Below are 26,578 nucleotides of genomic sequence, written 5' to 3'. Positions count from 1 at the left end.
CACAACCACAGCTCCAGGGGAAGGAAACCCCACTTTTCCACACGAGGACATGTGCTCAGCAGCCACAGCAAACGAGGCTCCAGGGCCCTCTGTTATCTCTGGGAGAAGAGGGAAAAATACCTGAGCTCCTGGAGCTGAAGCTGGTGCAGCAGGAAAGGAGGCAAAGCCAGGGAAGGGATTCCAGACACCCGGCACTGGATGCAGAGCAGGCACTGGGGGCATCCAGGGAAGCAGCTGCTAAAGCCAGGAACACAAAAGCAACCTCAGAGCCCTCCCTTCAAACCCAACCGGGGACTTGGGCCAGTTCACGTTTCCCCCACTTGAAAGGAATTGGTGGGGGTTTTATATCAAATGGGTAGTGGGGGGGAGAAAAAAAAAAAAGGTCTTTTTCAGCCAAATGTGAAAATAAACTGTGTGAAAATAAACTCCGAATTTCTGAAAATATTCTTAAGAAAAAGTAAACAGACACCCCACCCCTTGCAACCCCCAGACTAGAAAAATTAAATTTGGGCATTTTGGCGGGTTTTGGTTAAAATTTAGGAAAAAAAGATAAAGACCCTTAATTGAATTCATTTATTAAATAAATTCATTAGATTGAACCCTCATTAATCAAGTTCAGGCATCCAATTCAGGATGGGTTAAGGAGGACTTTGAAAGCCAAAACTCACACCTTCCATAGCCACACAACAGGGAAGTGCCTTTTTTGGGGGAGGGAAAAAAAGCTGTCCCTGTTTCACAGCGGCCATGGAACTGCACCTGTGTGCTTGTTATCCGAGGGAAATGAATAAATAAATGCAGTGGGGCAAAGACACAAACTTTAAACCACTGTTTGGGACACTCAGGGGTTGTTGGGCCCTGGCAGAGCAGCTAAAGAAGGGCAGCAGCTTTTCTTTTTTTTTTTTTTTTTTTTTTTTTTGTAATTTTTATTTGAACACAGTATTCTGACAGAATGCAAAGTCAAAATCCTCAGTTAGTATCAGTATTTACACCAGTGAGAATGGGGATAAAGGTGGACTCGATGTTTCACTCGGTAAAAAGATTTTTTGTTTTTTTCTTTTTTTAACAAGATAGAAGGCCCCCAAAAGTAGGGAATGCTGGGGAAGGATGGCAATGGAGGGGCTGAGAACAACTACCAAAACAGCCTAGGTGTGAAAAATGTGGGGTTTGAAGGCTCCATAGAAAAGTGTGAAAATAAAAGTCCACTCTCAAAGCTGAAGGACGGGATGCACTGTCGTCACCTTCACGCATGGGCAGCACAATGTCAGCACTCCTGGGGCCCCTGGCTGGGGATGGGCACACACACCAACACACACAGTGCCCAGGGGCTGGGCTGGCACCTCCTCAGAGGTGGAACTCAGAGCAGGGAAGTCTGGGCTGCCCTGGGAACGGGCAACTTGTACATTAAATAAATGACCCCCCAATAAGGGCGAGTGTCAAAGCACTGCAAGGACTGGGAGGAGTTGTGAGAACGTGAAGAAGGAGCTCACAGGGTTCACTCCTGCTTGGAGTGGTGTTCACTCCACCCATGGAATGGTTTGGGTTGGAAGGGACCTTAAAGCTGCCCCAGTTCCAACCCCAGACCCTCTGTCAGTGTGGGGGCTGGGCTGGGCCCTGGGCTGGGCCCCTTTTCCAACAGAAAGGCCAATCCAGGGGGGAGTTCCCCCTTTTCACCCAACAGGGGCTGATGGTTGGCACTGGGCAGCTCAGCTCTCAGGGGGTAGAACTGGGGAGGTCCAACACACAGATGACAAAACCAGCCAAAACTCTGCAGAGATCTGACAAACTGAGCTCCCCAAGAGCAATGGAGGTACCACTGATCTGACAAACTGAGCTCACCCATGGGAACAGAGGTACCCACTGATCTGATAAACTCAGCTCACCCCCAAGGATGGAGGTACCACTGATCTGACAAACTGAGCTCACCCCAGGGATGGAGGTACCACTGATCTGACAAACTGAGCTCACCCCAGGGATGGAGGTACCACTGATCTGACAAACTGAGCTCACCCACGGGAACAGAGGTACCACTGATCTGACAAACTGAGCTCACCCACGGGAACAGAGGTACCCACTGATCTGACAAACTGAGCTCACCCCCAGAGACAGAGGTACCACTGATCTGACAAACTGAGCTCACCCACGGGAACAGAGGTACCACTGATCTGACAAACTGAGCTCACCCATGGGAACAGAGGTACCACTGATCTGACAAACTGAGCTCACCCATGGGAACAGAGGTACCACTGATCTGACAAACTGAGCTCACCCCAGGGACAGAGGTACCACTGATCTGACAAACTGAGCTCCCCAAGAGCAATGGAGGTACCACTGATCTGACAAACTGAGCTCACCCACGGGAACAGAGGTACCCACTGATCTGACAAACTGAGCTCACCCCAGGGACAGAGGTACCACTGATCTGACAACCTGAGCTCACCCCAGGGACAGAAGCACCCACTGCTGCCCCAAAGCTCCCCGGTGCAGACACACCCCGGGAGCTCCCTGTGCTGCCTCTGACCGATGGGTTTCTCGGGAAAACAAAGCAATCCTAAGGAGTGTGAGCCAAACTTCCCCCCAGTTACACCGACACTGCTGGGATGGGTCATGCAAGGGCAGGATCTGCTGCAGGGCTTTGGGGTGAGGCCCCATCCTGCCCCGAGATCCCACTGGGATGGGTCCTGCACCTCCAGCCATCCCCCACGGGCATCCCAGGAGCTGAGGAAAAAATGCAAAAAACCCCACACTTAGCAAATGACAAGACCATTATTTCCCACAGTTGGAAGTGATGTGATGCTGCTGGAACAGACTGCACTCCTTCCAAGGACACACGGATGGAAGTGGCTGCACTGACCTGAGCCAACTGCGGCCTCCAAACCCCCCTCATCCTCCTGCTCCTCACCACAGAACCACACTCAGCTCGGGTTGGTTTTCTCATTTAAAGGCTTCTGTTCTTTGCAAGAGTTGTTCTCTTTTCGTTTGTTTGTTTGAAATTCCTGAATATTTTTTTTTTCTTCAAATCTGAACTAGCGCTACACCTTCCACATCCAAACTATGTTGAAGCTTTTTATTATTTCAATACTATGACAAAAAACACGGTTCACACTAAAATAGTCACGCACCCACAGTGCACAAGCTTGCAGATCTAAAGTAGAATAAAAAAAGAAAACAAAAGAAACAAAAACAGGAAAAAAAAAAAAAAGGAGGAGAAAAAAAAACCCCAAAACCCCAACAGAAGGAACATCTCTATACAATGGGCTGGTCTCTCCCTACACGCCTCTGCCTCCCTTCTGCTCAAAGCTCCTTTTCACCCCCAAATCTCAGCGTTACTCCATGATTCCTGATGAGAAATGCCATTATCAGCTGCCCCCTTCCATGATTTCAACACAGCTGCTACGTCACCCCCTTTCCCAGCTCCTAAGACACGATGCCAGGGGGCACCACTGGCACCCCTGGCACTGATTTCCAAGCACTTGCTCCTGATTTCGGGTTTTTGGTTCTGCAGAGCACAGACTCAGCACACACAGGGGGACGGGACAGGACAGGGAGGGGCACTTGGAAGGGACCTACAGGGATCAGCTGGGCCAGCCCCACCAGCAGGAGGGGTCTGGCACCTGCCCAGCACCTTTGGGCAAAGAGTCTTTGCTTTGAACTGTGCTTTCCAGGGCCACAGGGCGTGGGATTTACTGCCACTGGGATTTACTGGCAGCAAAACAAGGGGGAAGTGATGCAGTCAAACCTCTGAGCCCAGACCAGCCCCAACTGTACAATCTCCCTTCTGCTCCTCAGAGCTCGGGGAGGGTTCCATGAAGGAAAGGGGAGAATGTCCTAAAAAAGCAGAGATGATATTTCTCTTATGCAGTCAGGCCCAGGTCCAGCAAGGGACTTCAACTAAATTTAAGAATAGAAGGACTTTCTCCAGCAATTCCCCCATTCCAAGGAGAGCCTGGGTTTATGTGGATTGCTGGATAAAGACCTTGATTGGTGACAAGTGGTTTGAATACCCCCCACCCCCCCCCAAAAAATCCCAAACCAAACCCCAGCATCGCTTTTCTTCTTACTCCAGTAAGAAATAATAATAATAATAATAACAATAATAATAATAATAACAATAATTAAGAAAAGATAAAGGGGAAACAACTACTGTAAACATCCAGGTTTGAAAATGTCTCCCTTTGCAAAGCAAGCATGCTGCTACCCTAGAGTCTAGAGACTGGATTGACTTCCAAACAAAAAAAAAAAGAAAAAAAAAAAGGCAGCTATTTTACACATCCATTTAAACACAACAAAAGTTAAAAAAATATCTGTCAATTGTAAACACTGGAAAGAACAAAAGTTGGCAAAAAAAAAAAAATTAACATAAAATTTAAAGAAATGTAGAGTCTGAATACTGCAAATTGAAATACATCCCCCGAAGCTGCAATTTTGGCATTCTTCCTAAAAAATAGATAATAATAAACCCCAAATAAATGTCTAACGTGGCAAACAGAATTCAGTCACAAAGGGCTCGAGACACTTTGCATACTGAACAAATACAAGGTGAACAGAAATTATAACTTATTTATGAGGCTTTACATATTTCAAACTCGACTGAAAAGTATAAAAATAAATTGTGGACTTTGTTCTTTAAGTACCAGCCGTGCCCAGCAGCACAGTGGTTATATCTGCTATACTAACAAAGGAAACAACAGGGTCTCTTTGATTATTTTTTTTGTCTTTTTTTGTGGTTTTTTTTTTTCTTTTTTGTCTAGGACTAGTTGATTCTGAGCTTCCCAACCACATTGCAAACAGTATTGCAACTTTTGCTTCTCTGAATATACCCAGGGTCAGCCAAGCCCTGATTTGGTTACGGGTTTAACCCTGTTTTTAACATGTATTACTTTTTAAAAGCAAGTGCACAACGAATAGAATCTTTCTAGAAATAGTAAAAAAAAAAAAAAAAAAAAAAAGAAAAGAAAAAACCGAAAAAACAAAAAAGAGAAGAAGAGAAGAAAATAAAAGAAAAAAAAGAGACATTCCCCCCTCCCCCCGTTGATGCATTTTCTGGTTTGTTTGTTTGTTTAAAAAAGGCAACAGACACTAGAGGAATGAGATGGGTGTGTGGGCTGTGATTTCAATGCTCTCTCGTTGTCTCCCCGGTGCTGATCATGCTTTGCTCTCGTTCTCATTTGTTTGTGTGGCTTCGTTGGGGACCGTCTTCACTTCTGCTGGAGGGGTCTTCCTGTCTGTCACCTGCACTTCGGATTTGTCTTCTACTGGGATTTTCCTGGGGAACAATCACCAAAATGGCACAGTTTAGAGGCACAGAAATGCAGCTGAGCGAGCTGATAAGGAACGAATATCGTTCTGGAGCCCACGCCTCGCTTTGGCAGAGCAAAATGAGCATTTCCTGATGCAGGGAGAAGTAAAACCAAACTCAGCCCCCCCCCAGCCCAGCTTCACTTCGCTCTGGATTCATCTTTTTTGCTTCTCCTGCCCTGGGCTAACACGAGGCAGGACGAGGGTGCAGCTGCAGGGGCTCGAGGTGGGCAAAGAGGAGCCCCAGGGAAACTCGCCCGGTTGCCAAGGAATTGGACTTTACCACCCCGATGCCCTGGTCAAACAGGCTGTGTTTTTAGCAGAAAACCCTTTTTTTTCCTATAGGAAGCCAGTCCCAGAATTTCCCAGCACATTGCAGGAAGTGAAACACGGAAGATGGGAATTTTCCCAGGTGGAAGGGAGGTGCCCATCTCCACAGGCTCTGCCAGCAGCTGACAGCCCAGCACAGCACGAGTGCTCCTGTCCAACCCCTGCCCCACAGCTGGGCACCCTCCCCCAGCCACCCAGGGGAGCTCCTCCTGCTCTGTCCACTCTCCTGCCAAACACAAGGTGCAGGCCCCTCTCAGCTGAGGGATGTGGATCCTCTCCAGATGGCACAAGGTTCCAAAGGGCCCTGGGGTGGCCCTGCCTGGGGATGTGCTGCTGCTCTCAGAATAAATCAGCTGGGTAGAAAGGAGACCTGGTACAGCTGGTGGAGACTCATCCCTAATCCAACACTCTGCCAGGTTATCCTGACCCCACTGCTCCCCTCTCAGACAGCACCACACTGCCTCATCCTTCTGCCAGCTTAGGGACAGCTCCAGAGGTTCCTGGCTTTCACGGTTCCACATGGCACTAGTTGTTCTGCCCAGCCTTACACTGAGTGTGTTTTGAATTTCCACTCATCTGTCAGGAAATGGAATTTGGGTGGTTGTGCTCATTGACCTGCAGGAACTCAGCTCTTCCTCTGCACCAAACTGAACTATTTCTGCTCTCTTCCACAAAAGAATAACCCACAATAGACAAAGCTGCATAAAAGCCTGAGGAGTAACACATTCACAACAAATTCCCGGGTTTCTTTTCTCTGCTTCCCTGGCACAGCCTACTCCTGGCTTTCCTCCTGGACCTTTCAAGCCAAGCCCTGGCGGTTCAGTGGTGAGTTAGTTCGCTAAGGAAACGGTGAGATTAGTTAAGAGAACACCCAACAAGGACACAGCACGAGCACCAGGGCACAAGAGACACAGCACACAACCAACACAAGAGTAAAGGCAGCCGTACTCGGTCTTTGCAGGCGCAGCGGGTACAGAGCTGTCTGCAGTGGAAGGAGCAGGCTCGTGAGCTTGCCCACCAGCCACACTGGCAGGAGCAGTGCCAAGAGCTGCAAAAACATCCTTTGCAAGATCAATGTCTGGTGTCTTGAAGGTCCCTTCGTCCATTTTTAAGTCCTCGTTCTGGGAGGGGTTGGCGGTGCTGCCCGAGGCAGCCTCGCTCTTCACGTTGCTCGGGTTCTTGGGCGTCTCCGTCGGACTCTTCACTGTGCTGGGCTGCACAGGCTCCTTCTCGGGGCTCTTGGTGCTGGAGGCCTCCTGCTTGGGCTCTGCTGGAGCTGCAGGGCTCGTGAGGTTCGCGGGGCCGGGGGCAGCCGGCTTGTTCCCAGCTGCCGCTTTGGAGGCCTCGGCGGCGGCGCTGGGGCTGAGCACCGCGCCCTGCCCCGACAGCACACTTGAAGACAAACTGTTAGTGGCCGGAGCAGAGCTCGGGGTGTCGCTGAGGTCAACGAGAGGGGCCACTTTGGGGGTGGAGGAGGGTGGCGGTGCCGACACCGAGGTGGCGGCCGCCCCTTTGGCCGGGGTGGCCTGGCCGGGCGACGCGGCGTTGGAGTCGGGGGTGGCCGCGGCCGGAGGGGCAATGCTGGAGGTCAGCGTGGTGCTCTCGCTGGTGGGGCTGTTCTGAGCAGTGGCAAAGGTTTCAGTGATAGTGTCAGAGTTAGTGGTGCCCGTGGTGACAGAAGGCAGCATGTCCTCCACGGTGGCTGCGGTGTCAGCGGGGTGCCTGCGGGGGGGACAGGGGCAGAAGAGAAATAGAGACAATGAAGCCCCGAAACGACAGCAGGGAAAGGGGGGGCAGAGAGGGAGAGTGAGGAGGTGGAGCAGCACCAGCTGGTTACAACACACACACACACACAACACGGAGAGGGACTCAGGAGGAGCAGAGACTTTCAGAGGTCAAACATGCAAAGGGAGCGAGGGAAGAGTGAGGATAACTAGGAGAGAAAAAAGGCAAAGAGGATGTGACCTGCAGGAATGGCTTGTTCACAGAGAGTTTTGGTTCAGGTCTGAGGCAAAAGGAAACCTGCCAACTTGCAAAGACTCTTCTCCCTCAGCCTAACTTTGCTCTCAGTGCTTCCCCCGAGCTCCCAGGGAAGCTTTCTGCCAATGCCCTGAGCCTGCAGCCCTGTGCCAGCTGTCACCACACAGCATGGTCCCAGTGCAGGACCCCTCACCTTGCCCTATCCTTTTAGCTGCAGGCTGGCCTGAAGGCCTGCAAGGCCATGCAGCCACACAGAACACATTTCTTTTTCTCACACGCACACGTGATGCAGACTCAGGGCCCAGTTCAGTTCCCTGATGTGAACAAAGCTCACACGGAGCTCTCAGCCCTCTCTCAGAACACTCAGACTTGCTCTGCCTCCTCCACAGCAGAGCCCAGCCCTTCTGCTGCTCTCAGAGGGTGCTCTCAGGGGGTTCAGGCTCTCCTCCAGCACTGCTGGGCACGGCTCACACAGCACTCGCTGCCAGCCGGGGCTGACTCTGCTCTGGATCCTCTGCAGTGAACCTGGGCAGGTCTTTGATCTCCACACCGGGCAGGGCTGGCACAGACAGGCCTTTGAGGACACTCTGCTCCATTCCAGTGCTGGGAATAGGAGTCACTGAATCTTGAGAGGAGGCACTTCCTCACTGGCACGTCACCAACGGCAGGTGGAGGTTTTACCTTTCTTCCTCTCTTCCTGCCCTAAGTTGTGCTCACGGGAGACCTTGATCGTGATATCGGGGCAGCTGAGGGCACTGCAGTGCCCCTGTGCTAGGACTGGCTAATGCCAACATACTCTGGCTCTGTCAGCGGGGTGGTCTCGTTGGGCTCCGTGTGTTTGCCCCCGTCGTGGTTGGGGGTCCGCTCCTCCTCCGTCCGCACCTCCACGATGGGCTCCTTGGACTCATCTTTCCTGCAGGGAAGGAATTGCACCGAGGTTGGAGCCCACTCACAGGAATCCTCCTGCAAAGACACGCTGCGAACGCCCACAGTGAGTGACAGACACCCTGGGCTAAACACGGGGCACTCCTCGGGGTCACTGCTCCTTCCCCACGGCACAGAACTCCAGCGGCACGGCCAGCACTGGGATGTCCACTGGGCCACCTATCCCATGGCCACCAACAGGAACGAGACAAAACCAGGGCAACAACTGCAGAAACACCTTCCTGGAAGCACAGAGAACCCCAGACCTCCCCAGCACCCTCCCATCAGAGCTGAGGAACCCCTGGTCCGCTGGGACAGCTCCTCCTCCTGCAGCTGCTGGGAACAGGAGTGGTGGCAGGGGCAGTACTCACGAGAAGGGGGACAGGGGCAGGAGCAGGGGCAGTACTCACGAGAAGGGGGACAGGGGCAGTGGCAGTACTCACGAGAAGGGGGACAGGAGCAGTGACAGTACTCACGAGAAGGCAGCTTTTCCCTCCTCCATGTCCTTGCCCTTGGCCCCGGGGCCGGATTTGCCGCACATGTTGACCGCGATGCACATGAGGAGCCCACACTTGTTGAGGAAGTAGCAGGTGACGTCCACGGCCACCAGCAGTGCCACGAACACCACGACCAGGATGCCAATGATGGCAGCAGTGCCTAGGCCTGCCGTGGGGCTGGTGCTGGCTTCAGAGACCAAAGAGAGAAGAAGAGAAGGCACTGTGGTTAAAAGGTGAGTCAGGGCTTGATTTTGGCTGCACTTAAGGTGACAGGCACAGGAGGCTTTCAGAAGGTTCACCCTCTCTCTAGCAGCCTTGTGTTGTAACCTGGGCTTTATCCTATGCAGGACAACCTCAAAAGATGGATTCCCGTGGTCCTGACAGGGCTTTGCCCATCTCTGTTGGGGTAAAGCCTGGAAAGCAAACAGCAGAAGCCTCTTCTGCCATGGCACACACCCAGCTGGGACGCTGAAGGGCTCCAGCTTCCCTCCACCACCTCCTCAAGAGGTTGTGTCTGGGGTCCAGAGTGGCTTTGGCACTGCCAGCCTGGCCCAAAAACCAGTGGAAGTAAAGCCCAGACTCTGCAGCAGGACTTGCCCAGGTGGGACACAAAACACTGGGTGATACCTGTGGGGCCTCAGGACCCTTAATGTGGTGGAACTGGAAGGAGTTAAACCCCTTCCTGCAGCTCAGGGAAGACCCAGCTGTGCAGAACTGGGGAGGGGTGAACTGTCCATGGCTTATCCAGAGGCAGCTGAGCTCACAGTGAGTGCTCAGGAGTGTTCTGGCTGAGGGACACACAGCCCAAGAGCCTTCTGAGGAAGCAGGAGGCAAAGAGCAGCAGCTCTGCCACTCTGCTGGTGCTGCCCTGGCCCCAGCACTCCCTGCTCCTCCACAGCCCATCTCCACCACCTCTCCCCAGCTGCAGAACAGAAAACAATACCTTGCCTTTTCCAGGAGACAGAGGGACAGTGGGTGAGAGGTGGGGATGGAGGCCCAGGAAATGCTCTATATGGGATTGCCCACACAGCACTAACTCCAGGGCAAGTGGAGTTTAACTTCCTACCTGCTTCTGAACTGCTGAGCCTTTCCTTAGAGACAGGGAGGGGATAAACACACCAGTGAGTCCTGTCCAAACCAGCAGGCACAGCTGCAGCTTTGCAGGCTCCTTCTATCACCCCCTGAACACCAGGTGCTTTGTGTTCCCCTTGTTCTGTTCAGAACAACTCCTGCCAAGCTGCCCAGCTGCAGGCAGAGCATTTGGTTGGTGGCTCATACAGTTCAACACTTATTTAGAGGTACCAAACCACTCCAAACCTGCTGGTTGGTCTCAGCCATCACATCATTTACCTCCCAGGACAGGACTGTGCCCTCAGCAAAGGCTTGTGCCTCTGACAGAGCTGATGATTCCTGAGACAGCGGGGCAAGAGCATCATAGTTGTCATCACTCAGACAAGTATTCTGGTTTTTCTTTCAATTAAGATGCAATTCTAGTAATTTCTGCCACGTTTTACTGTTGGATGTCACAAAAATATTTCATCCTGGGACTTCCATGTGCTAGAAAACACCTCCTGGAAAATTCCATTCAAACAGAGTCCTGCTCTTTGCTTCCTCTCCCTGCCAAGACCTGCCAGCATCAGCCAAAGGCCCCTCAAAGGCAGGAATTATCTGTGGCACAAACCACCTCGAGAGCCCTGCAGTTTTTGTGCATTGCCCACACCTTGTCTGTGACTCACAGATGAATCAGGGAAACATCACAGTCGTGGGGGAAGAATTAAAATGATCAGTTCTTGGAAACTCAGCCAGTGTGACTTCAGAAAGGGCTGGCTGAGGTCACTGCAGCCCCACCTGCAGCAGAACAGGACGTGGAATAAATCAAATATCTTCATTGGAGTGAAGAGACAAGGTTCTAAAGCTGGAAACAGAGGGTGGGGGAGCTCAGCCCAGGAATAATGCATGGAATTGTATCCCCAAAACTGCCAAGAGCTCCCAGGTCACAGTGGCTGTGCTGTCACCTGGAGCAGTCAGTGCCCTGGAACCCTGATCCCTCTGCACAAGGGTCCAAACCCCACCAGGCTCCACCATCCCCAGAGCTCCCATTCCTGCTCTGATGGCCCCCAAACGACCCTGTTCCCTCTGAACACCCAAAGCAGAGCTCCTGAGCAGGCACAAGCCCCCCTCCTCGTCCCCCCCTCCCTTCCAGCCCATTCTGTGCCCCTCTGTCCCCGGGGCGGGGAGATCCGGGGCAAACCTGCAGGGAACCCCCCTGGTTCTCTGCTGTTCTTACATTTTGCACTGCAGACAATCAAACTGGGCCAAGGTAATCGCCTGCAATTTGCTTTTTTCTGGGCTAGTAAGAAAGCCCTGCAATTTACAGGAACTTCCAAACCTCTTCTGCTGGCTGAGTATCATAAATTCCAATTCATGACATGAATTGATATTCCAAATCCTTCAGAGACCAGCAGTAAGGAAGAATAATTTAAGAATCCTCCATGACCCCTTGAACTTGGAGGCTGTTGGTGCTGCATTTCTTTTTCCTGTATAGATTTTGCAAAGGAATTTTGCTGTTGCTATAAAATGCAGAAAGCATGTGGTGTGTTATTCATTTTCACAGACTGTCACATCTGATTAAATTAAATTGATCTACAAATGCTTCTAGGAACTATTGACTCCATTCTGTAGCAGAATTTAGGTTTTATTTAAGGAAACTAATATTTAGACATCCCTAAAGAGTTTGTTGGGGTCTAAAACAATTCTGTGTAGAAAAGAAATGTATAAATAAATAGTCACTGTTGAGCACCAGCTGCTCACACTGTGTATGAGAGGACATGTAATAAATAGATGTTGGACATTTCTGACCTGATCCAGAGCACATTCAACCTTTCCATTAATCCCCTTTTGCTATTCTCAGGACTAGGAGGAATAACATTTCCACAAGTTAAATAAGGAAACACAAAACATTAAAAAACTTCTGGAGTCCTTAATTCTAAAGAAGTGAAGAATTTATTAATTACAAATTAATTTTTTTTTCCAATGGAAAATGAGCTTCCTGCAAGACTGACTTTTCTAACACCCTCATTTTACAGTGTACAACAAAATGACCCACGGATTTTCCTTTCTGCAGCTCAGCTGTACAGACACTGCCAGAGAGAGCTCAGCTGTGTCTTCCTAGTGGGGTCTCAGCTAGGGAATGTTCAGGCACAGGCAGACAAGGAGACAGAAAGGGATGGAGAGGAGCAGGTATGATTCCAGGCATTTCAGAAGTCCCACAGGATTTGGCAAGAAACAAAACAAATAAAAATTCATTTCATGCATCAGAAAAAAAAAAACCACCCAAAAACCCCCCCGAACCCAGGAGAGAAGCTCTTTGTTCTCCGTGGATGCCACTTTGATCTGAGTGTCCCTGGAAGGAGGGGTGAGGGGTTTTACAGCCTCCTGCCCTCAAACCTTCCACCAGCCCAGGTTGTTCCAGCCTGGCCTTGGACACTTCCAGGGATCCAGGGGCAGCCACAGCTCCTCTGGGCAACCTGTGCCAGGGCTTCCCACCCTCCCAGCCAGGAATTCCTCCCCAACATGCCACCAACCCTGCCCTCTGGCAGAGGGAAACCATTCCCTGGGCTCTGCCACTCTTGTCTCTCTGCACCCTCCCTGCAGCCCCTCCAGGCACCAGCAGGTCACCCCAAACCCCTCAGCTTTCCAAGAGAAAGGAGCCCTTCCTGCATACATTCTATGCTGCCCAGACTCCTGTTTGCTGTTGAACAGGAGATTAATTCTAAGTAACTTCAGCCACAGAAACGCTCTCTCACCTGCCTGTCTGGCAGAGGAGCCCCTCAAACCCCCCCTGCCCAAGGCACCTCTCCTTGGCCAGAACAACCTCCCCAGAGCTGCTCTCTCTCCACACCACACTGTCAAGTTAGAGTTCATCCAAGGTAATTTTAATAACTGTGACTTGGGTGAGATCCATCTCAGCCTCAGCTAACAACCTCCCTCTGCAGAGGAGGGGAGACCCACAAAGAGCTGACAGCAGAGCTACAAATGACCTTGATTAGCTCAGTTATAGGGGAAACCACACCACTTTTTAGTATTATGATTACTTTGCTGTAATCACTTCACAGTGATTTACTTTTCAGTACCACTAAGGTGTAAACTCAGAAGATGTAACACGTTCTCTACGCTCTAAAACACTGAAAATGAGGGTTTTCTAAAAAAAAAAAAAAAAGAGAAATCCACAGGCTTTTATGTGCGACACCTGCACCAAGTTTTTCATTTATAATTTAGGTAGAAAAGCAGTTCACAAATCATGATGAACAAGGTCTGAATAAACACAGCAGAGCAGAAAACGACTGCGGGCAGGGTTTTGTTTGTCCCTAAAAGGATTCTGTTAGAGAGATTAATCCCATCCAGCCAAGAGCATTTGAGACATTCTGTACAGACAGTTCAACAACTGAGTCAACATATTTCATCCCTGGCCACCTCAGCCCCACTCAGAAAGGAGAGACCCCATTTACAGAAGAGCATTAGAGCCAAAGGGATTTCCCATCACCAAGAAAATTCATGAGGGGCACTGGGTTTGGGGTTGGGTTGGATTTTTTGGTGTGGGGTTTTTTTTGGGGGGGGGCATGGTGTTGGGGGTTTTTTTAAAAAGTAAGGAGCAAAGGAAAAAAAAAGTCACCTGGAATTTGCTCAAATGCAGAAATGCAACACCCAGCAGCTGGCAGCAAAGATGCTCCTGTTGCAGCAGTTCACAGCGTGGATTAATAACCCTGCCTGGCAGTGTCACATGCACAGTTAACCAGCAACAGTATGGAGGATCAGTGGTTATAATAATAACAATAACTTAGCTGGGCAGGTAACTAAGCTTTTCTGTTAAAGTGGCAGGGAAGGGGATGTCTGGGAGGGTGGCAATGCAGCAGTGGGGACCAGGAGGTGTTAGACAAGCACCCAGTGCAGCTCTGGGGGCAGGGGCTGCCTCGTGCCCAGCTCTGCCTGCACCCCAGGGCCAGGGTGCTCCCAGGGGCTCAGGGCCAGGGGGAATGGAAACAGGAATTTCCTCAGTGTGATTCCCACCCCAGGTTCCTACTCAGCACCTCAGGAGAACCTTCTGCTGGCCACAACTGGGAGTCCACGAGCCAAAGCCCCCCGAGACCCTCGGGCAAGCAGCAGGATGGTCTCAGACAAATCTTCTGTTTCTCTTTAGAATCTGCAGGTTCAGACTCGTGGCTGGGCCTTTAGAAAGCCTTTTGCACAAGACAGTGATGGTCAGCACCAGATGTGCAGAGAAATCAGTAAAAAGCAGAATCTTAAAGGCTTTCACCATTGTACCTTCCTTTGATGAAAAGAGCAAGCAAACAACACCAAAAAAATTCTTTCTTTACATCCATTAAAAAGGGCAAATTCATTACAAGTAACAAAAAAAAAAATGTTAAAGAGAAAAAACTCGGCTTAAACCTTTTTTTCCTTGTTACAAAATACTGACTCTTTCAAATTAAACATTTTTTTTTAAAGTGTTCTGTGTTTGTTTCTTTTTTTTTTTCTCTGAACTGACATGATCCTCTGAAGCAAAGTTATCTGCTTTCACACCTTGGTGGGACCTTTTCAAGCAAATATTGCTTTATTTCATTTTCTTTTTTAAGTTTCTAACAGAGCAAAAGCAGAGTCACTGCAGAGAGAAGCAATGAAACAAAGGAGGACGACGTTGATGGACTTCCCAAGGTCGCTGCAGGTGCCAGACAATGGTTCCCAGGAGGGGAAAATATGGTTGTTTAAAAACAAATTTGGTGCATGTGGCAAGCGTGGATGTGTCCCGTGAGATCCAAGGTGACATGTATGACGACAGACACAGGAAAGGGGGGGAAAAAAGGGAGAGGGGAGGGAAGAAAGGAGGAGGAAGAAAAAAAGAAAGAAAGAGAGAGAGAGAAAGAGAGAAAAATAGATAAAAAAAATTAGGTCATAAATATAGAAAACATAAGAATCCAAGGTCTATTTAATTTCGTAAATTAAAATGGCTCAAGGGGTTCAAGGATCAGCACATTCACCACAAAAGGGCTGGGGCAGAAGCTCAGCAAAGCCCAAAGCTGCAGAGCAGGGTCCAAGGCAGGGCTGAGGGGTTTGCAAGCAAATGAGATTAAGACTGATGGAACAGAAGGCTCAGCAAGAAACACAAGGAAGTGGTTATCTGGGATTTGAAAGGACAACGCTGCCTTTTACACCGACAAAATAAAGGAAAGAAAAGCTGTTGTGGAGCAGACAATCCACCTGCCTGGCCAAGCCCTGCCCCAAAGCCTGGACTCGGATATATCCAGGTGACTCAAACCCTGAGGAAGCACCAAGGTCTCAGGAATACACTGACTGTTCCCTTCAGCTGCCTGTGAACCACTCCAGTGCAATTACTGTTGTTATTATTACTGAGAACAGTGCCCTTCTCCTTCCAGCCACACTGTGCAGACCATGGTAACAAAGGGCTCTCCATGATAAACAAACACACATCTGGTCTGCAGGGAACTCCCAGCTCTTGCTACCAAAGCCATGTGAGAGGCACTGGCTCTGACTTGCCCTGGGTTGCTCCTTTTGAAATCCAACTGGAAAAGCAAAATGCCAGGAAAACAACAAGAGGGAGGGAAGGAACACCCAGAGCCCCTTCCCTGCTGCAGGCTGGCACTAGAGCCAGCAGAAAACCTGCTCCCTGAAAATATTCACCTTCATGCTGTTAGTCTGGGGATCAGCTCAGGGAACCAAAGGCTCTGGAAACACCTTGCGAGGCCAAAATGGCAAAAACCCCGAGAGACAGAGCCCCAAAGCCAGCTCTGATCACGTCACTGCTCAGGGCTCTGCCAGCACCTTCTGAGGAACAGCTGCATCCAGCTGCTGGGGCAATCCTGCAGCACATCTGCACTCCCAAAAACTGCTCTTCCCAGTGCTTCTGACACTTCCAAGTGCAACATTTGAGCGGCAGCCTGGAATCCTGGTTCCTCCTGCGCTCCACACCACACTAAGGGAGGGGTAACTCCAGAGAGGACAAAGAACTTCCACCTTTGATAACAAACTGGGCTTTTCTGCCCGTTTTTCAGAGGGTCCCTGCCCATGTTAGTGTTGGATTTAAAGGGCTCAGTGGCATCTGAGCTCATTACCCCTCCCATTGCCTCGGACTACAGCACATCCCTGTGTGCTCCAGAGCCAACAGCACTCCCAGACTTTATCCCTGTGTGCTCCAGAGCCAACAGCACTCCCAGACTTTATCCCTGTGTGCTCCAGAGCCAACAGCACTCCCAGGCTTTATCCCTGTGTGCTCCAGAGCCAACAGCACTCCCAGACTTTATCCCTGTGTGCTCCAGAGCCAACAGCACTCCCAGACTTTGCTGAGGCCCCTCCCAGCTGTCCCAGGAGCTTTGTTGTCCCATGGGGCACGTGACAAAGGCTAAAATAAAACACCAGCACAAGAAATCAGCAGTGGCTGCACACAAAGGACCGTGGTGGAACAGAAAGACTGATCAGTGCTCGTGACTTAACTGGGGAGACACATCCCAGGGCAAAGGAACCACTCACTGCTGTCCCAACCTCGGGGTTTGGCTGCTCAGCTCTGAACTGACCTCAGGGCACCCTCTGCCAAACCACCCTCACCCTCTGCTGCCACACCAGCCACAGTTGTCCTTCAAATGGGTGAGGGGAGTCAGTATTAGAGCTGTTGAAAATGAGAATCAGAGAGTAAGTTGCTTAATGAGTTACTGAGGGTTCTTCCACCCAAAACTCCAGCCTTGTTCAAACGCCCCCCCAGCCTCTCCTTGGCCCTGTTTCCCTCCTCCTCCTCCTCCCTACCACACATGCTGTCCAAGCCCAGCCCAACTGGGTCACTCATTTGTATGCTTAACAATCCTCCTGTGCCTTAACCAGGGATTTCAGCACCCACACTGCACAAGGTCTCAGCTGTTCCCTTCAGCCAGGCAGGGAGGGGGCAAAGGAGGGGGCAGAGCAAGGGCTGAGTTCTCAGGGCAAGGGAAAGAAAACAGTTGTTCTGAAGAAAAACCACAAGACTGAGTTCATCTGGAAGACAGAATGGAATCAAATCATCCCCCTCAGCAGGGACTGTCAGCACCAACCCTGGCAGGAACTCTGGCTGTGCAGTGAGGACCTGGCTCAGGAGATCTTTAAAACTCCCCTCCCCTTTAACCAGCACAACTTTCATGTACAGGTAGCCCAGCAATTCCATCCTGAGGTTTTGGTTGCTTTGTGTGAGTTTCTCCCACCCATTTCTTTTTTTTTTAGATGTCCACGTGTAGAGAAGAAATTCTGACTGGCCTTTCCACACCTTGCAAACTGCTCAGTTCCTGCAGCCCAGCTGATAGTTCTGCTTGGTTTTCACAGCAATTGTCCTTAAACCTCACTTTTTAAGCACACTAATGAGTAAAGTCTGTCTGAAACAAGAGCTTCCAGCAGCATTCTAATAATTTGTTTTAGTGATTTTTCCTAATTCCCTCCCCAACATTAAGCAGGTGCTGTTTGAAAATTACTGTAATTGGATCATTTGATCTCCATTTCATTTAATAAAGAGATTTTCACTGTCTCCTTTCCCAACCACTGGCAAACCTCCTTATGCCTTTATTCCTCCAAAGGCTGAGCTGGATGGACAAACAAGCAGTAAAAGCAAGCCCAGAGCAGATCTGGGGGGGAAACCTGCATTGTGATTGCAGATTGCCCCACAGATAGAAAGAGTTTAAAACGGGACCCCCACTTTCTGAGCCCAGAGAAAGTCTCATCTGGCAAATCCTGACCCACAGAAAGCCAACACTCCCTGGGAACAGAGAGGCAGGGGGTTGTCAGGAGCACTCCCTGCTGTACATACTGGAACACGGAGCACAGGTATGTACACTCAGGCCAGAACTAAGCTTTGGATGGGGAACCAACCGTGATCGATGGGCTGGAAGCAAGCGAGTCTCAGGGTTACTCAGGCACATTAAAGGAGGCAGCACCGGGGCATTAATTGGAAGCAGAAAACAACAAAAAGCTGTGCCGGACGTACCTGGGATGACAGTGGGCTGGGCAGACGTCCTGAAGGCGTAGTGGGCGGGTTTGGACTTGCCCTGCTGGTTCTCTGCCACCACATAGACCTCGTAGTCGGCGTTCCAGTCCAGGGACTTCAGCATCACGTGGTCGCTGCCCGACGGGAGCCTGATCTCCGGCTTCCACTCCGAGGAATGCTTCTGCAGGGCAGGGACAGGCAGGGAGACACAGCCCCGGGTCAGCAGCCAGCCTGCACAGCTCTCAGGGGGCTGGCCATGGGGACAGGAGGCTGCAGCACCAGCAGGCAGCCCTCAGCTAGGGCACAGCATCACATCTGTGTCCCTCAGCTAGGGCACAGCATCACATCTGTGTCCCTCAGCCAGGGCAGAGCATCACATCTGTGTCCCTCAGCCAGGGCAGAGCATCACATCTGTGTCCCTCAGCCAGGGCACAGCATCACATCTGTGTCCCTCAGCTATGGCACAGCATCACATCTGTGTCCCTCAGCTGTGGCACAGCATCACATCTGTGTCCCTCAGCCAGGGCACAGCATCACATCTGTGTCCCTCAGCCAGGGCACAGCATCACATCTGTGTCCCTCAGCTAGGGCACAGCATCACATCTGTGTCCCTCAGCTAGGGCACAGCATCACATCTGTGTCCCTCAGCTAGGGCAGAGCATCACATCTGTGTCCCTCAGCCAGGGCACAGCATCACATCTGTGTCCCTCAGCTATGGCACAGCATCACATCTGTGTCCCATCAGTCCACACAAACAGCTCCCAGGGGGGTCAGAGGATGGTCCCAGACTCCTCCCAGTGGTGCCCAGTGGCCATAAACCAGAGCACAAGTTCCACCTCAACATGAGGAAGAACTTCTTCCCCTGGAGGGGGGCAGAGCCTGGAAGAGCTGCCCAGGGAGGGTGTGGAGTCTCCCTCTTTGGAGACATTCCAAACCCACCTGGATGTGTTCCTGTGCCACCTGCTCCAGGTGACCCTGCCTCGGACTGGATGATCTCCAGAGGTCCCTTCCAACCCCAACTACTCTGTGAAAACATCCTCTCTAAGTGGAAAGGATGAGAGAGTCCAAAACAGCCTCTTTCCTGCCCAGAATCCTGTTTTCTGAATTACCACACCCAAAGAAAATCCCTCATTTCCTCCTCTCATCTTTGCCCCATCATTAGACCACTTTCAGGGGGGCAAAAGCTGCAGCTTCTCTACCTCACAAAGCACTTTAAGAGTGTTCTTACCTATCTTAGCATGTTAAATTTAAATCATTTGAGTGCACAGATTTACCTCTTAACACAGCTCTGGCCTGACTGACCACCCCATTCCATTCCCAGCCCGGCCTGGCCTAGGAGATGCCAGCTTTAGGGCTGTGTGGCTGCCCAGGGGGCAGGGGACAGGCTGGGGGGTCATACTCACAGCTTTGTACTTGATCAGGTAGTGTCTGATGGGGGAGCCGCCGTCGTCCTGCTTGATGACGTTCACTTTGATGGAGTTCCCATCCTCTCCTATGTGCCCTTCCAGCTTGGGAGCGCTGGGTTCCCCTGGAACAAGGGGGGGATTTAGGTTGGTTTGTTAAAAAAAAACAACACTGGGGGAAAAAGTGCTCAAAAATCAGAGGAATAGTTCATTGCCCTGAGGGTGTCAGAGCCATCCTGACCCCGACACTCTGTGTGTCTGGGGCACAAACACCTGCCAGAGCCAAGGATTCCCTGCACTGGGCAGTTTGTTTCACCAGCACAATTCCCATTTTTGTGGGTGCTGGAAGCAGAGGCTGAGTGACAAAGGCCCCCCCCTTCCCCAGGAATATCCTGGAGCCATGACCAGATATATCCTCTCTACTTCTGCTGCAAAAACTGATGTGGAACACCCCGAAAACACCAAGGTGGGGGATGTGGCACCCAGGCTGCTCCTGTGGGACGTGGATCTAAAGAGCATCACTGAAAAGGGACATTATTCCTGAACACACACTCCCAGACACACCAAAGTGAGGTGAAATACAGCTCACAAATGATCCAGCTCTCAAGGTATCCCACAGGGAACGACACCACAACTCTGCAACAGTGAGATCTGCGACCTCAGGAGGAGCAAATGAGACCAAAATTGGATGCTGAAGTAACATTTGTGACTTTTTTTAAAGCTCAGCCTGCTGCTGAGAATAAAACTTTTTTAAAAGACTTATTTCTATTCAATACTACTAAAAGTGAAAGGAAATAATAAGCCAGTTGTACTAAGATCAACCCAAAACCCATCCTCGATTCTAAATCTGTTCTGTCTGGATTTGTATTCAGCTCCTAATGGGAAGCACATGCATTTCTGACTGGCCAGAGAAAAGTTAAGCTTCCAATATAATTCAGAAGTTGATCTTCATCAGTAACCTGAAACCCTTCCCCCTCCCCATTCCTGGCCAAAGAAAGGATTTGAGCACATTTTGTTTGGTGAAACATCAATGAGAAAACTGCAAGACCTGGACTGACACAGTAATTTAAGATTAATTCCATTTTCTTGCACACTCTCACATGCTCTAACATCCCAGCTGCTCCCAGAAGGCAATTACCACCCATGGACACCCCCATGTGAGACACACACAATTGTGTTTCACAACACAGCAACTTCTGTTAAAGATGTACAGAGGCAATGCTCCCTTTTCCCAGGTTTTATTTTGCTTTTCCAAACCCTTGCTCTGCCTATGCCCCCCTTACAAGGCTCCCCCATAGAAGCTGGGCACTCCAGAGCTGGATTCCACCCTGGGACACATCAGATTAACCAAGCAATTATATTTTCTTTTTCTTTCCTCAATCCTAAAAGAAAAACATCACCACAAAGTTACAGGTTTTGACCACTGAGTTAAGAAGCTACTCTGCAACAACACTGGTTATTCACCAGTAATTAAACAAACCCAAATGTCTGCTTCTATAGGTTTTTTTACACAAGAAACCAGCTCCCAGTAACAACTGGGAACAATTCCTGGCCACTGAGCCTGTGCTGAGCCATTCCTGAGCAGCAATTCTGCAGGTGTGAGCAGTGGGGCACTGCCAGCTGGGCAGGGCAGGAGCAGCATCTCCCTGGGGTCTTTGCCACCCTCACCTCAGGGAGATAATGAGCAGTAAGTAAAGAGAATCTGGAGTGATAAGGGAACACTGTACTTACAGAATTTGACCTTTTATCTAACACAGGATAGAGCTTTTTTTCCGGTGACTGAGCACCAAGACTAAGAGGAACATCCTTTGAAAAGATGCTCGTTCTTGATTTTAAATGTCAGAGATGCTGCTGCTCTTTATACACAGCCATTCCCATGATTAATTACCTTCTCTGCTGAACCTTTTCTTCCCTTTGAATTGCCTGATTTCTAACTCCTGATTCCTTCCTTCCCCAACACTTCAATTCCCTTCTGCCCTGAGAAACTCTTCTGTTCAAAGAGGAGAACACTGAGCACTCCTCAGGGCTGACACCCAGCAGGAGGAGCAGTGCAAGCCCTGCTGAAAATACCTCAGCTTTCTCTCCATAATTACATGGCATTTCATTTCCCTTAAGCAAGTGGATGTAATCCAGATACAACGGGGCTGTAAAATGAAAACTGGGTTAGTGTGTCAAACAAAGGAGGAAGAAGTTTAGTGGGAAGAGTTTAGTCCAGCAGAATCAGCAGCCCCGTGATGAGTGAAGGTGTCAGTAGCTGAAGAGAGAAGGTTGTCACCAGCAGGTTAGAGAAGCAGCTCATGCTCACAGACATGCATCCTCCCTCCAGCCCGGGGCTGAAAGGCAAAGAGCATTACAGGGGGGGCCTCATGCCTGGGGAGCTCCCACTCACACCCAGCTCGCTGGGCACGTTGCAGAAATCTGCCCCTTCCACCCTCCTCAGGGGCATTTTCCAGCCTCAACGTTCCACAGAATGTGGGGTCCTTGAGGAATCCCCTGGGGCTCAGTGAGAGCCACCAGCTCCAGACACGCCAGACTTCCTCTGGATCCTCATTTTCCAAACATCTGCTTCCAACCCCCTCTGCTGCAGGAGCAGGGACGCAGGACCTTGTGCTTCCACACTGCTGGGGGATCCAGCCTGAGCCCAGCTTCACCCTCAGGACACTCTCCAGGACAAAAGCAATCCAAACAGTGCTTCAACCTGTGGGAGAAGCCAAGACATGTGCCCTCCTTTAACTCTCAGAAAGGAGCCCTCCAGTGCTTGGCTGTGCTGAGGAAGCAGGACTGTCCCTCCAGGAGGGGTCAGTGATGCTGGCACTGCCCTGGCAGGGCACACACCCCGAGGGAAGCTCAGACAGCCCTTCCCTGGGCTCCAGAGGTAACTCAGAATGCATCTGATCTGTACATGAAATCAGGACTTTCCTGCAGGCTCCCAAAGGCTGAATCACTCCCTGCTGGCTCCCACACATGGTGTGAGGGGAGCTGAGGACAGTGCTCTTACGCTTCCAAATGGGTTTTTATCCACTCCTGCTAAGCCATCAGCACCAATAATCTCCTGCTGCAGGGCAGCAGTAAATGGCTCCTGGTACCCTTGCACTGTTCAGTTTACATTCAGTGCTTCCTTGACCTACTACCAGTCTGATGGAGTTGGGTTTCAGCAGCTGATTTTATTATTCTTCCTTGGTTTTCAGAGGGTGCCACAAGCACCAGGAGTGCAGGAAAACTTCAGGTGGGGGGAGAATATGAAAAAAATCAGCACAAACTTCTCCCTGGTCCCCAGGCACTCAGTGTGTGCTGGACCCCAGAAGTGGCAGCAGTGCAGGTGAGACACCTTTTATCACATCTCTCCTCTGCCCACCTGGGAAAGCAGCTCAAACTGGCCACCAGACACTGCAGCACTATTTAGGCTGAGCTTAAATCCTCGTCCAGCTGGCACCAAGGAAAATCCTGCATCCTTGCTGTGCTTAGAGAGTACAAACTGCTGTTGAGGGTAATTTCTGCCACACAGGAACAAGGAAGGAGCTGATTTCTGCAATCTCTGACCATTGTGTAAACAGGAGTAGATTGTGACCTGAGGAGTCACAACTGGAAAGAGACACCAGGGAAAGTCTCCACGAGTGGTAAATACAGAGAAAGAACAGCTCAGGAGGTTTCAGAATGCACACAAGAGAAGCAAAACACCAACAGTCAAAAAGAAGGAACAAAAAACATGCAAAAACGAGACAACCAAGTCTTCAACCCTCCTGGAGTCCAACCAGAGAGGGCAGAGACCCAGGGAAGAGGGGTTTCCTCTGTGCATGCAGTCATGTGGGAAGGTTACTGGTGTTAGTTCTGTTTTCCTGGCAAACCCCAGCCTAAATCCTTTCCTGGATTGTCCAAGACAATAAGGTGAGCTCAGAATTCACAGGTTGAAAAAAAAAGCCAATTGCTTCCTGGTTTTCACAGTCCCTTGTTGAGCTGGGGCAGCAGAAGAGTTTCCCTCCCTCCTCCCCTTCAGGTTGTGCAGAGCATGAAGCAAAGTTGTAAAAATCCCAACGCTGCAGGAACTGTTGTCACTGCCACACACTTCACTTGGAGGCTGATTCCAGCTCCAGAAGCTGCAGGGGTCAGTCATTTGCTTCTTGATTTCATGGAGATCAGCAGCTACTGTGACATGAATTTGGGTTAAATCCTTGCCAGGCTCCCAGGCTCCAGGCGTGGAGCAGCAAGAAAGGTGCAACAGCACCTCTGATGGAAACTGTGTGAGGTGGAGCTCCCATCATGAACTCTGGTGTGCTATTTTATAGTATATATACTACAGATGGCATTATATCTATATTATAGTGTATATATACAGTATTTTATAGCAGAGCTCCCATTCGAGCTGTGCTAAAGTTTTACTCACTATAGAAAAAATTATGTCTTAAATCTCAATGTGACATATATTCCCAATAACCAGATCTCAGAGACAGAGAATTTAGGATTCTTTTGGAAGGCTGCTAAACATGTGCAGTGTGAATGTGTGTATATATACATATATATATATATATACATCCACAAATGTGTGTTGTACAGGGGCAAAATGCTGCTAAAGCCACAGGAGAGGTGGTGTTGCCACAACCCCCCAGCAAATACCAGGGTGTGGTTGGTACCCTGAGGGGCAGAGGGATTCTGGCCACTGGTGTTCATTCCAGAGAGTGTTCCAGAACCTTCCTGGGCAGCTCCTTGCTGGACTCAGAGTGAAGAAGCAAATGACCGAGCCAGGGGATTTTTGCCTTGGTTTTTTTTTTTGTTTTCCCTCCAGGCTTTTTCCAAGCTCAGTGCAGGAGACTGAGGTGGAGTTAATGCAGAAGTTGAGTCCTTCACATGCAGACAAAGTGATGAGCAACTTCTCCAAAGGGGCTTGTGGGAGGATTTGTGGAGTGACGGAATTTGGAGCTCCCCGGTCGGAGACCAGAGGGGAGTCCTCACCCCAAATCTAGGCAACCAATCAGAACAAAGTGTTTTACCTTCTGTTCACCAGCGAGGACGACATCAGCAGCACCATGCAAGCCACATGACAAAGTCACATGATACGCACGCACATGATTTGGTTGAAAGGAAAGTGGAGGAGGTCACATGGAAAATACAAAAAAATTAAAAAACTGATGTAAACAATGGGCAAGGGAAAAAAATCAACAACAGAATTACAGACTAAATAAAATAGGAGCAAAATTAAATTAGCCAGTATACATCAGAAACACTGGGGAGACAGTAAAACCGCCTGGAAAATAAGAATATTAAACCACAGAAAGCACTGGGTTATGACCTGGGTTAGGCACAGCTGCGTCACTGCTTAGTGATACCACGTCAGAGAACAAAAGGAGCAAAAATTATTGCAGAGTGTGTGCCAGAAATGCTGGAGGAATCCACAAGACTGTTGGAAAGAAAAAGGGAATATTGTTACTCAGACACAGCCGAGGTGGAAGGGGCAGAACCCGCCCAAGGGAGGACAAACCTTGGCATCCCACACTGAGGTGTCCTCCCCTCTGCAGGACAAGGGTCCTCCTAAATAACAACAACAACTGCAAGAGAGAAAACCTGCTGGGTGTGAACGTTTCCAAGGCCAGAGCTTCCCACCAAGGAGCTGCAACTGGAATGTGGTCAGTGGGAGCCTGCACTGGGGGCCCCAGCTCTGCCCCCCCGGGGGCTCACGGAGGCTCTGGGTGTGCAGGGGGGGTTCTGGCAGTGGGGAGAGGGATGAAGAGCTCTGCTCTGGAAATGAATGACCGAGCTGGCCCAGGGGAGACAGCAAGGGCTGGAAAAGATGAAGGAATGTGCAGTGTGTGAGGGGAATGGCACAACATCAGGTGTCACAGCGGAGCACACGCCAAGTCCACGCTCCACTTCCCTTCCTAAATGACTCTCTCCTTTATAACTTGCATTTTTCATGCTCATCCCTCTGTCTCACCTTAATGAGGCGACTTCACAGTGCTCTGGTACTTCCCTGTTAATGTGATGTATAGAGAATTAAACCCTTAATCTTTCGGGTGCTTGTTCCCTGACAAGATTAAGGACACGCCATTACCAGGGAAAAAACTGATGGTACAAAATGTAAAATCCATTTGTTACAACAAAGCTCTCAATCTGTTCTCTGCAGTTATAAATACAGCCTCACACAGCTCTGGGCAGGGGCATCAGGAAGGAGGGAGGTTTACTGGGCTAACCACACCTTCCATCAGAGCTGGCCCTGAGCAGGGAATTGCTGGGGAGAAAGGGAGCTCAGCACTGTCTGCCTGCAGGCACTGCACTGGCAGCTCCTGGACTCCAGCTGGACACAGGCAGTGGCACAGAAAAGAAACATCTGAACTTCCTGGTAAATCTGGAAGGGCTGGGAGGGAAAGGAAAAAGAAAAGGAGTGTGAAAGACAAATGAGTCAATGGACACCTGTTATCAAACTTTCACTTTTTAGGTAAACAGGCTTCCCTCACATGTGTGTTTGTCTTCTTACAGCAAATACTCAGTGGACAGGCCCATTTCTTGGGGAGATAAATTCCAGAGCAAGAGTCCCCAGCTCCTTGGGGTGCTTTTCCCAGGCCTGCATTGGCTGGATGAACTGTGAAAGGTAACACAGACTTTACAGGAAAAACCCACTCAGTTTTCCACCTGAATGTCTCTTGCTCAGTGTCCTCCACCTCCCTCATCCTGCAAATTGAACCTCTTGGCCAGTACCTACTAAATAAGACAGAAGTTTCTAGAGATTCTGGAAAACCAGGAGACTGGGGAGAAGAAACATTCATGTTAGTACCTCATCTGAAAAATAATCCACTTTTTCAAGTGCAAGGCAAACCAGATTCCTCAGTGGAGAGAGCTGCAAGAAAAACTTCATTACTGCCACTGGTACAGAACTACTTATTGGAGCAACCTCAGAGGATTAATTCCAAGGAGATACATATTCCTTAACCTCTTAACACGACTACAGACATCTCCCATATGCTACTGATCACATCAAGGCAAAAACTCACTACAGCCAGTGAAGAAACTCTTCAGCTTCATTAGGCTTCAATTCCTGACTTCATGGTGCCACCCAGCAACTCTCATTTTCTAATTGCTCTTGGTTTCATTCACTGAAGCCCCGAGGTCAGGGCAGGGTAAAACACAAGATCATTCAGCAGCAGCAG

General features: G+C 50.0%; 1 protein-coding gene across 12 annotated transcripts in view; it reads right to left on the bottom strand.

Moving 5' to 3' along the window:
• Positions 1 to 5,085: 5,085 nt before the first annotated feature.
• NCAM1 (neural cell adhesion molecule 1) overlaps positions 5,086 to 26,578 on the bottom strand; it is an 87,855-nt gene continuing 66,362 nt past the window's right edge. For 4 of the 12 annotated variants that reach the window (XM_064634618.1, XM_064634619.1, XM_064634620.1 and 1 more), the window contains 6 exons: positions 19,443 to 19,567; positions 18,040 to 18,220; positions 9,006 to 9,213; positions 8,402 to 8,518; positions 6,574 to 7,347; positions 5,086 to 5,263 (listed from right to left, as the gene is read on the bottom strand). In XM_064634618.1, the coding sequence (XP_064490688.1) occupies positions 5,143 to 5,263; positions 6,574 to 7,347; positions 8,402 to 8,518; positions 9,006 to 9,213; positions 18,040 to 18,220; positions 19,443 to 19,567 (1,526 nt within the window). In that variant the 3' untranslated portion in view covers positions 5,086 to 5,142. Of the gene's footprint in view, positions 5,264 to 6,573; positions 7,348 to 8,401; positions 8,519 to 9,005; positions 9,214 to 12,010; positions 14,743 to 16,601; positions 16,705 to 18,039; positions 18,221 to 19,442; positions 19,568 to 26,578 lie in introns of those variants that run through there. The other 8 variants (XM_064634622.1, XM_064634628.1, XM_064634629.1 and 5 more) reach the window with 4 other exon arrangements.

Source organism: Pseudopipra pipra, chromosome 23 (genome assembly GCF_036250125.1).
Source record: "Pseudopipra pipra isolate bDixPip1 chromosome 23, bDixPip1.hap1, whole genome shotgun sequence".
Lineage (NCBI taxonomy): Eukaryota > Metazoa > Chordata > Aves > Passeriformes > Pipridae > Pseudopipra > Pseudopipra pipra.
The sequence above is the reverse complement of the archived record's forward strand: the minus strand, read 5'-3'. Positions and strand labels throughout refer to the sequence as shown.